This window comes from Sarcophilus harrisii, chromosome 4 (genome assembly GCF_902635505.1).
Source record: "Sarcophilus harrisii chromosome 4, mSarHar1.11, whole genome shotgun sequence".
Taxonomy (NCBI): domain Eukaryota; kingdom Metazoa; phylum Chordata; class Mammalia; order Dasyuromorphia; family Dasyuridae; genus Sarcophilus; species Sarcophilus harrisii.
Genome location: NC_045429.1, coordinates 382,957,353 through 382,969,559, shown reverse-complemented (window position 1 = coordinate 382,969,559; position 12,207 = coordinate 382,957,353). Strand labels below are relative to the sequence as shown.

General features: G+C 34.5%; 1 protein-coding gene across 5 annotated transcripts in view; it reads right to left on the bottom strand.

Annotated features, from left to right (window-relative positions):
• The window catches only part of EFCAB2 (EF-hand calcium binding domain 2), a 149,942-nt gene that overhangs the window by 78,587 nt on the left and 59,148 nt on the right, over nucleotides 1-12,207 (bottom strand). For all 5 annotated transcript variants that reach the window (XR_004233962.1, XR_004233963.1, XR_004233964.1 and 2 more), the window contains exon 3: nucleotides 1,963-2,035. Coding sequence is in view for 2 of the 5 variants with exons in the window: in XM_003767767.4 (XP_003767815.1) it covers nucleotides 1,963-2,035 (73 nt within the window). In the remaining 3 variants the exon portion in view is untranslated. The remainder of the gene's footprint in view (nucleotides 1-1,962; nucleotides 2,036-12,207) is intronic.

Here is a 12,207-nt window from a genome sequence, read left to right as displayed (position 1 = left end):
TTTGCTTGCTTTTTTGTTTTTTCTTTTTTTTTTTCTTTTTTGATCTGATTTTTCTTGTGTAGCATGATAATTGTATAAAAGAATTGCACATGTTTAACATATTGGATTACTTACTCTCTAGAGAAAGGGGTGGGGGGGAAGCAGAAGAAAAAATTTGGAACACAAGATTTTGCAAGGGTGAATGTTGAAAATTATCTTTGCATATATATATTTGTAGTATAAGTTTTTTTAATTAAAGCTTTTTTATTTTCAAAACATATGAATGGATACTTTTTTAATATTGACTCTTACAAAACCTTGTGTTCCAATTTTTCCCTCCCTTCCTCTCCACCCACTCCCCTAGATAGCAAATAATTCAATATATGTTAAACATGGTAAAAATATATGTTAACCCAATACATGCATACATATTTATACAATTAACTTGCTCTATGCATATATTTTGAAAATAAAAAAGCTATTTTTTAAAAAATAAAAGCAAAAAAACCCTGTTAATATCCTTTAATCACTTGTCAATCAGAAAGTGGCTTTTAATCTCATACATTTATGTTAGTTCTCTATATATCTGGGTTATCAAACCCTTATCAAAGATATGCACAAATTTTCTTCCCAGTCAGCAATTTCTTTTCTTATTCTAGCTATAATCTAGTCATTTTAAAGCACTGAGATAATATATTTTATCTTTTGTCACTGCCTCTGTTCCTTATTTGGTTAAGAATTTTATCCCTAGGTATACCTATAAAAGTTATCCAATCTTATTATATTCAATTTTTTTATAGTAAGTCTAAATATTGAAGTAAAGTATCCATTTTGAACTTATCATGCTATGTGGAATAACATGTTAGTATACACTTAATTTCTGCCAAACTACTTTCCAGTTTCCCTTAGCAGCTCTTGTCAAACAAGTTTTCCCCCACTAATTTACATTTTCAAATGTGTTGAATATTGGATTAATTGAATTCAATGATTTCTGATTCTTATAAAGTTTATTCCACTGACCTACTTTTCTATTTTTTAATCAGCATATCCAATAGTTTTAGTGAATACTATTGTGTGTATATATAATATACAATATATAATATTTAATAATATATTTTATATATATTTATTATATATTATATATATTATTATATATTTTATAATATACAATATATATTTAACTTTTTTAAATTATATATGTACTGTATGAATATGCAAATATATGTATATTGTATATTCATACTGTACATTTATAATTTTAAAAACTTAATTATAATACAAAGCTTTTTAAACTTCTATAGAAATTAGTCTGCATTATATAATTTAGTTCTTAATTATATACTGCCACATTATTTGCTTGTTACTGCACATGTACTTTACTCTTATCTCCCAAAGTATATTGTAATCTCATCCAAGATAAGAAGTGCTTTAACATCCAAACAGCACTCAGCACATGGTCAAAAATACTGATTTGTTGATTTTAAATTTTTACTGTTGATCTCTTTATATTTGGTCTTCCCTTACTAAAAGGAAGAAAGTGTGCTATTAAAAAAAAATTTATTTTACAAGACAACAATAGCTAACATTTGTTTAATGTTTTATAGTTTACAAAGTTGTTTTTAACAGTTCTGTAGAAGAGAAAAATAAACTGAGTGAGGGTCAGATAGACAAATTCACTCACACAAGGTCACATAGCTTCTAACTGGCTGAGTTGGAACTGGAATCAAGGATCAAATCCAGGATCATCCCTTGCCTCTTACACATTTTTATAACTTTTATGGGGAGGGGGCAAGGCAATTGGGGTTACAGTCACACAGTAAGTGGTAAGTGTCTAAGGTTGGATTTGAACTTTAATACTTTTGACTCAAGGACTGGTCGTCTATCTAATGCACCATCTAGCTGACCCCCACATTAAAAAAATATGACAAATTTTTCAAGGCTTTAAAAAAAAATCTGAGATAAAATCCTTTTAGTCTTACTTACCTCTGCTATCAAATCGTGCAGTTCTCCTTCACTTGGACAGCAGCCTAATGATCTGATAATTGTACCAATTTCTCTGAAAAACAAAATGAAATGTTTGTCACACACACACACACACACACACACACAAAACATCTTAAATTTGACTTAGTAAATTATAGGTTTATTGAAATTTGCATTAATGGAAAAAGTACCTACATTGATTTATAGATCCTTGAAGTTATAAAGCTAATATGATTATTAACATAGTATATAAATGCACATTTATTTATGTATGGGTATTTAAGTATTTGTGTGTATGTGTGTTTGTGTGTGTATATATATATATATATATGTTAATTTTTATGTGGAATATAAATTAGTTATATGTAAAAGATGTCTATTAGTTAAATATATAAATAATATATAATTAGTAAAACATTAATATATTTATTATAAATTATATGCATATACATATAAAAATTAGTTAAATATTTGAAAGTCCTTAAATGGAAACTCTATGAGCAATTGTATGATATAAATGAAAACAACTCTGAATGACTTAAGAACTCTGATCAATGGAATGATCAAACATGACTTCGGAACAATAAGGAAAACTTCCTTCCCAGAAAGGGAGTTGTACTTATATCAGATTGCAGAAAGATGATTGTACTTATATCAGATTGCTTTCTGTATTAGGAGAGGGGAAGGAAAGGAAGGAGGAAGAAAGATTTGGAACTCAAAATCTTACAAAATTGAATGTTGAAAACTATCTTTACATGTAATTGGGGGGGGGGAGAGGGAGAATACTATTAAGTGAAACAAAAGGGGATAGACTAGAGATATAGAATGTGCCATGCCTTTTCATACATGGTCAGTAGGTAAATTTGTTTTGCTTAGTTTTACTTATGAGTTACAAGAGAGAGTCTCTAGGTGGGGGTCAGGGATATTATATAGAAGAGTAGTTGATGGGTAGTGAGAATGATGCAAAAAAATATTGTCATTGAAACATCTTTTAAAAATACATTAAGAGCAGGAAATTCAGAAGGGAACAAGGACAAACAGGGCAGTTTTGTGTTGTGTGTATATTCATACAGACACATATATATATACACACACAAAATTTACATGTATTTAAAATGAAATACATAATAGAAGTTTGTAAATCCTCTTTTCCTGTCTTTTGTATTTTGAAATGTTTATATTTATCATGTGGCAGAAAGGCAATTAGGTGGCACAATAGATAGAGCTCTGGGCCTGGAAAAAGAAAAACCTGAGTTCAAATACATCCTTTTAATCACTTCAAGTCATTTAATCTCTGACTCAATTTCCTCAACTGTAAAATGGAGACAATAATAGAGCCTACCTTGTTGTAAGGATCACATAAAATAATATTTGTAAAGTTCTTAACACAGTTCCTGGCACATAGAAAGCACTAGATAAATGATTATTCTTTTCTCTTATCAAGCATGCAATTTAAAATAACTTTTTTAAAAATTCTATGAACAGGTCAACCAATATGAAATATCCTGTCCTCTATCTCTGTGCCTGTGTTCAATAACTGTTCCCTAGGCCTATAATGCCCAACCTATCCTCACCTGCTCAGGTCTTACCTCAGTTCCAATGCCACCAGAAAATTTTCCTGAACCACCTTCTCCCCAAATGAGAAGGTAATTTCCCCCTTAGGAACTCAAGTAGTCCACTGATGACTACTCCACTGTCCACTGATAGCTGCTAAGGAATAGTCTCCCATTGCCAACATAGCAAAAATGACGATACTATCCAAATTACTCTAAAGATTTGACTCTATATCAATCAAATATTAAGGAAATAGTTAATAAACTTAAATAGCAACAAAACATTTTAAATAAACAAAAAGTAAAGAACATGGGGTTGAAGCGTTAAATTCAGGGTACAAATAGACCAGTGTAGTTAAAACAAAGAGTATATGCATAAAAGAGAATGATATCTAATAAGGCTGGATACTCTGGCACCACAATCTATTTTTTTGTTTAATGTAAGATTATTTTATTTCTTCCAATTACATGTAAAGACAATTTTTAACTTTTTTTTTTCAGTTTGGGTTCCAAATTTTTTCCCTCCCCCATCAAAGAAGGTATAATTTGATATGTGATACCACATTTTTAAGGATTGTAAATAATTACTCAGCTGAGGATTTTGCATTTTATTCTAATAGTAACAGGGACCCACTGAAGATTGAGTAGAGAATGGCACATTTATGTTTTGGAAAGATTATTTTGGCAAACTGTGAAAGATGTACAAGCTTAGGGAAAAAACAGAAACAGAAGCCATTTAGGAGACTAATGCAAAAGTCAAGGCAAGAGATAACCAAGGCCCAAGCTAGGGTGATGTCTGTATGAGCAGAGATATAAATGAGTGTAAAAAATATCATAGAGATAGAATCACCAGGGCTTTTACAGCTAATTAAACGTGAAAGATGAGAAAGAGGGGAAATGGAAGAGTAAATGACTCCAAGACAAACCTTGGTGAGGGGGGAGGAAAATGGTGCCATTAACAGAAATAAAAAAGGACTTTTTTTGGAGGGGGAGGAGATAATGCGTTCTGTTTTGGACATGTTGATTTTAGCTGCCCAGTTTGAAATGTTCACTAGGCAGCTGGTGATGCAGGACTGGTGCCCAGGAGAGAGAGAGAGACTATGGTTGGATGGATATGGGAGCCATCTGCACAGATATAATAAAACTGGAACTGATGATATCATCAGAAGAAAGAGCAAAGGGATTAAAAGAAGAGGGCCCAGAACAGAGCCTTAAGAACAGCCATGGTTATAGAACAGGACATAGCAGCAAAGAAGACTTAAGAGAGAGTGATCACACAGATAGAAGGAGAAATAGGAGAGAGTAATATAACAAAGGCACTTCCCTGGGTATCCAGAAGGAAGGGCTGAAAAATAATGTCAAATTCTACAGATATATAAAATGCCTCTGTATAAATATTCCCAAGATATTATTTATAAGATTAAAAATGATACATTGGGGAAGGAAAGGTACCACTGTATATTAAGAAAGTAAGAAAATCCAGGAACCAGAGCACAGCGAACATGAAGAACATCTGGGAAAAGAGTGGTAAAAGAAAAAAGTAAAAATAACTTCGTCATCACAATCATCACAAACTACTACAGGACAGGAGGAAAAAAGGAAATAAATGAGAAGTTTGAGAAATATATCACAAGCCTGGGACAGAGGCAGAAGACTTTGATTATTCAGATATCTGCTGGCAAGTTCTTGCTCTGCTAAAAGCAGAGCTTCTAATAATTGCCAGGCTATTTCCAATGATTTTGTGATGATGTGAACCATCTACACCCAGAGAGAGGGCTGTGGGAACTGAGAGTAAATCACAACATAATATTTTTACTTCTTTGTTATTTCTTTGAATTTTATTTTCTTTCTCATTTTTCTTCCTTTTAGATCTGATTTTTCTTGTGCAGCAAGATAACTGTATAAATATGTCTGCCTACATTAGATTTACATATATTTTTACCATGTTTAACATATATTGGATTACTTGCCATCCAGAAGGGGGGGAATTGGAACACAAGGTTTTGCAAGGGTTAATGTTGAAACATTATCCATGCATGTGTTTTGAAAATAAAAAGCTTCAATAAAAAATATATTTAAAAAAAACCAAGAATAATAATTGTCTGGCTTTTCTTCATATTTTCATCCTTCAAAAGGTGAAGAAATCAATAAGGAAAAGATTCAAATCTGGATCATATTCTCTGCACCAAAAGGAACTGGCTGCTGAGGTAGAAATTAGTAGACTTTGAGAGGCAAAGGTGAAGTGACCAATCTCTTATATAAGACTTGTGAGAGAGGAGAAAACATCTGTTTGTGATCTGACATGCACTTCAGATTTAACAAAAGCAGATACCAAAAGGATTCAGATAAAAATAATTAGGATGCTTCTACAGTAGGCATGGGAAACTTTGAAAAATTAAGTTTTGAGGATAAAAAAGTGAAAAAATACCTCTAAGGAGAAATAACAAGAGTTATCTCAAAAGAGATAGCTATGGATATATAGTCTTACAGGACTTTGACTTTAAAAAAAAAATACATAAAGAAAATGAGAAAAGGTCAGGTAACAGAGGATAAATATAAAAGCCTGGCAAGAATATAGATAGTAGATCTAAATTTTAGGATGCACTGAAGTTGCTGAAGTGAGCTAAGGATAACAAAAAAAGATCTGTTGGGTTTTGTTTTTTTTTTTGTTGTTGTTAGCTGTTTTAGAGGGGAAAAAAGTATCAAAGACTGACTAGGACCCCTGTACAGGATGGATGACATTTTTATAAATGACATCAGAGAGAAGGTGGTCTTAATTTTGATCTATGCTCTTAACCAAGAAGAATAATTCTTGGAATAGGAAAGGATAGAATTAAAAAGGCTCCTAGGGACTCTAGATCAAAGGTATACTGGTAAATTTTAACAACTGGCTCTTTTGGGGGAAAAGGGGAAAGAGAATTTGCAGCAGGATGAACTTTTAAGCTTAATCTGCATTATCAATATCTTCTATATTACTTTCTTAAATCTAGACAATCAAGAAAACAATAAACAAAACCCTGATTTGCAGTGTTTGCTGACTTCCCAAGGAAAAATGCTCATACTAAAGATATTACAGGTAAGAGTTGGCTCTAGCACATCCGGGCTCCAGACAAATAGGGAAATAATAATAGAGTGCCTAGCTGCCCTTGGAGAATACAAATCTCCAGATGAACCGGAGAACTTTCTAACTCTATACTCAAAGAATTTATGGTTATTTGAATGATCACAGAGAAGAAGATTATTGAGATATATTAAAAGATATCATTGAAATTAAAAAGGGCCAAATACTTTGCAGACTTTCATAAAAGTGAAGAGTGATTAAAAAGAGCTTCATCTTATTCTTCTATAAAAATTCTAGAAATTTATTATTCTAGAAGTTCTATTCTTCTAGAAAGTTATTATTAAAGACATGGTAGTTACAGAAAAAAAAAAACAGTAATTATAAGAGCCAAGTGATTTTGTCAAGAATAGTTTTCCATCTTTTTTTTGCTTTTTCCATTGCTTTTTTTTGCTACCTGTCCTGGTAGATTGGGGAAGACTACAATGTAAGTTTATCTACATTTTTTCAAGGATTTAATCAATGTCGTACTCTCACATGGGATAGGAAGAGGGAACAGATCTGTGTATTGGAAGACAGTACAATTTGATGGATTCAGAGCTGGCTGGACAGCCAGACAGATCAGTAGAACAGATTAAAACAAGGAGACCTGGAATGGTCAAGAGCTTGAAGTCCATGTCCCATGAAGTTCAGGTGAAGGAAGTAGGAATATTTAGCCCAGAAAAGAGAAAACTGCAAGGGATGGAGGTATCACACCTCTCAATTATTTGAAGGAGTATCATTTGAAAAAAGCTTTAGACCTGTACCGTTTGTCTCAAGAAGGCACAACCAAGATCAAGAGGTAGAAACTTCAAAGAAGCAAATTTAGATTCGTCAGGAAAAAAATTTTTTAAAACTTCTTAACAAATTGAACTGTCCCTAAATACAAACCCTCAGTCAGAGGCTGCTTGCCAAGAATGTTGTAGGGAGAACTTCTAAGGTCTCTGCCAACTCTGACATTGTGTGATTACATGAAACAGAACAAGGTCCATTGTTAGCAATTTAGTGATTGCTGACAAACTTGGGGATAACCAGTTAATGACTGGGTTAAACATGCATGACAAGAAGTTGGGAAGCCTGTGGGATGATAGGAATTACAGGCAATGAGTGGAACTGATCCTTTGTCGGAGTCTAACTGTGAAAGGGAGAAGTTACATAGGAAGACTGCTTGAAGGGATGATGCTAGAATCCAGTGAAGTTTTTTTTTTTTTTTTTTTTTTAAGGATTTTCATTGTTTTAGTTGTTTTTCAGTCATGTCTGACTCTCTCTGATCCTTTTTGGGATTTTCTTGGCAAAGAAACTACAGGGGTTTGCCATTTCCTTTTCCAGCTTATTTTATAGATGAAAAACTGAGGCAAATAGGGTTACTTGACTTGCCCAAGATCACACATCTAAAATGTGTCTGAGGCTGGATCTGAACTCAAAAAAATGAATTTTCCTGACATCAAGCTCAGCAGTATATGCATTGTACCACCTACCTGCCCTTTTTTAAAAGATAGGTAAGATGTAGGAATATAAGCAGGAAACAAGAAGCCAGTGAATAATGACTGGAGAGTGAGAAAGGAAGCAAGTTCCCAAAGATACAGAAGGGGATAGGATGAAGGGCAAAAATGGAACTCTTGGCCAGGACAAGGAGAAGGACCCCTTCATCCTCTGAGGCTGGAACAAAAAAGAAAGGGTTATAGGATGATTCAGAAAACATTGAAAGTATAGGACTGAGAAGAGAAAGCTCAACATAATCTCTTTTCATTTAAAAAAAAAATCTTCAAGTTGTCAGATTACTTTATAACTGTAATCGACTTACTTTATAACTGTAATAACATAAACAGTTATTAAACACCTGTGCTAAGTGCTATATATAAGACAGGTACAGCTGTTATTTTATTGTGGATCTAGTCCCAAATAGATTATTTGAACTCTTATTTCAAACTTTTGTTTTGGTGGTTGTTGTTGAGTCCTAATCTGACTTTTCATGACCCCATTTGGGGTTTTCTTGGCAAAGATACTGGGGTGGTTTGCCATATCCTTCTCAGCTCATTTTATAGATGAGAAACTGAGGCAAACAGAGTGATTTGCCTGGGGGTCACAAAATTAGGAAATGTTTGCTCAGGAAAATCAGTCTTCCTGACACCCCTTTCCTATCCTTTCACACACACTCCCCTCTATTTAGTGCCCCATTTAGCTGCTCTACTTCTCCTGGTAATTTAGGAAGAAGATTAAAAGACTGGGCTTTAAAGCTCTGATGATAAAGACAACAGATCATTAAGAACTCTCTCCTGAAGAATATCAAGGAAAAAAATGTGTTTAAATTTCTTTTTCTTCTTGATTATCACTCTAAATGTGATGAATGTTAGAAAACACTACCAGGCCATAGGATCTCCTTGAAAATCTTTCAAAATAGGAGAGGCAATAATCTGCTTTATATGCTTTGTTATTAGCTAGTATTTATATAGCACCCACTATGCCTGGCACTGTACTAAGTGCTTTACAAATATTTTCTCAATCAATTATCATAATGATCCTTAGAGATAGATGCTATTAGCACCCCCATTTTCCAGATAGGAAAACTGAAACAGAGTGCAAGTGACTTGCACAGAGTCCCACAGCTAGTAAGAATCTTGAAGTGAAATTTGAACTCAGGGCTACTCAAGACTCCAGATTCAGCACTCTACCCACTGTACCACCTAGCTGACCTGTAGGCTGGAGGCAGTGAGAGTTGAATCAGATGAGACCCTGGAGGCTCACCCAACTAAATGATGAAATAATAGAGAAAAGGGCTGGACCTGATTTATTTGCAGTAGAATACTCCCTCAACTGGGATGTACTGCCCAAGATGACATTGCCAGTATGTGCCACAGACGGCATTTAAACCCAGGACTTCCTAGCCCCAAGACCTGCTCTGTATCCCTCTTACAGTTAGTTGCCACTTAGGATTTGTGAACCACTAAGTCCTTTTGGGCTGTGTTACAACAATGATCCAGGGGATTCATGATTAAAAATTCCTTACTGACAAAATAAATAGTAAATAATTGAAGAATATTATAAGTAGCATATTATATTATTCTGGGAATTCACAACTCTGTTTTTGAAAGGAATCTGCAAACCAAAAAATGCTGGGAATTATTCTATGTTACCTCTTAGGAGTTGATAATGGTTAAAACCAAAGAAATATATATATATATATATATATATATATATATATATATATCTTTTCAAAACCAACAGCATTAAAGTAAAAAAATAATCTCCCTGACATCATAATCAAGAATATTATATTTATATTAACAGGATCTTTATTTCTACAATAAACCATGCCACTGTAGTATATTATTCTCATCAATCCCATTCAAAATAAAATTATTTAACTAGTGCCTTAGTTCTGGATTTTACACTGTAAAAACTGGCAACATGGTAGCTTTGCTTCCCAAATTGCCTGAATTATAGGAAATGGAGTCCAATAAATTAGAATTAAAAACAAAAAACTGGCCAACATTAGATGTCACCTTTCAGAACCTTCTGCCGCATTGGAGAATTCCAATGACAAGTAACATTAATAGATCTCTCTACAAATAGGAAGGACAACATGAGGGCCATTTCTTCCTTCTTCCTCCAAACAATGGTGGGGAAAAATTTTGTGAGCAGATCCATTCTATAGAAGCTTGGTAAACACTGATTCTGTGATTGACTCATGCTCAGGACTGTGCCCAAGCTGTCAAGAATGAGCAATGACCAACTGTCAAGTTATGCTGAGCTTCAGTTCTTCTATTTAAGTTGCCAATCTGGCCTCTGACCAAAAAAGGTGAGAGCTCATTTAGGTAGGCATCCAGCTTCAGTTAGTTAAGCATATTGATCAATAAAACAGTTATGTAAAGGGTAGCTATCAAGGGGGAGGAAGGGAAAGGTAAGAGGGAATGAGGAAGGGTGTTTACTAAATTCCCACATATTCTCAGGATTTTTTTTTAAGGACTAAATGAGTTGGATGAGTGCCATTAAGAAGTCCCTCTGCTCTTGAGTTCTAACCCTGAGATAGGTAGGGATAAGGGGATTTAGAGCAATAACAGAGTTGTCCCATTGATCCTCTTATTCATTCTTCCTTCTGGGATCCAAGGGCAAAGAATAGAGAGCATTCAACAATTCCATGATCTCTACTCCCACTATAATATTATTGCCAGGAGCCTGGGGAAGTAGCAGAAGGGTGCCAGGTGGGTCCTGAAGAACTCCAGATGGTAACTGAAGGGAGCTGGGAGCCTGGCCAGTCCAGAAGAAATCTTATTGCTCTCACTGTTTAGCCCCAAGAATAAGACAGTGGGGGGGAAGATGGAGGAGAGAAAAGAGACAGAAAAAGAGAACACAGGGCAGAAGAGAAGCCAGAAAAATATTACAGAACTTGTTTGAGGGAGTCATACAGGAACCTAGAAAGGAAAAGAGATAAGGAAGAGCATTAAGTTATGAGAGGAAAATATGGGGAGAACACCAGAAAGGTAAGGGAATAAAATATGGAAGACATTAAAGCAGAGAGAAAAACAGAGAAAGAAATTAAATATATGAATCATAAGTTTAATATAAAAGATGAAACAAAAGAAAAAGAGAATTTTTTTAAGAATCAAGAAATCCATATGCTAGGTTATGACGAATAAGCCCATTTTATGCCACAAACTGGGATTTTTTAATTAAAGGCGAATTAATGTTGAAGATGAGACCAAATCACATTTTTATCTTACAGAAATTAGAAACATATTAGAGGTCAAATATGTTAAAGGTTGGAAAGAAATTCACTTTTAAAGATTCTAATAAATAGAGTCAGCCTGTTGGTACAGTGGATAAGAAAGCTGACCTTGATACCTAAAAGATCCTGCTTCTGTCACATGCTAGCTGTTATCCTGGGCAAGGCCCTTGATCTATTTTCTCAGTGATTCCAGAAACCTCCCTGATACTATATATTGCAGAAGAGATACTGAGATGCCTTAGTAGACAAAACACCTTACCTGAGATCCCTGCTCTGGGAAACACACACACACACGATGGATGTACAGGTATTACAAAAGTATACATACATGTGTAGAACATAGAATGACTGAGAGTTATAAAGGACACTAGAGGCCCAGTTGGGGCCCAGAGAGTTTATGACTGGCTCACAGCAAATAAAAACCTCTAGTACCATTTGAGCTCAGACCCTCTAGCCTCCAGGTCCAATATCCCTTGGTCCTAGCCATTTTGGAAGAAGCCAGAAAGGAAGCACAGAAGGGCAGATGGTGGGAAGCCGATCACTATCTATATAGTCTGTGATTTCTGATTTCCCCACTCCTACCTTCTTTCCAGACAGTCTATCTCTTTGATCAGCTATTTCAAGTTTGTCAGTATTTATAGCAGACGTTGAATTCTCTTATCTCTGCTCCTTAAACAGGAGCCATATGGTGTTTCGCAACACCTGTGAGTAAAGAAAAATTATTTTCTTTTCAAATGCTTCCTCTTACAGAAGCCGGGTGACTGATTCAGCGCAAAGAACATGACGACATGAATGCAAATCTGCCCACAGAGACTTACTAAGCTGTGAGAACTTGGACAAGTCCTTTGAATGCTGCCTGCCTCAGTTTC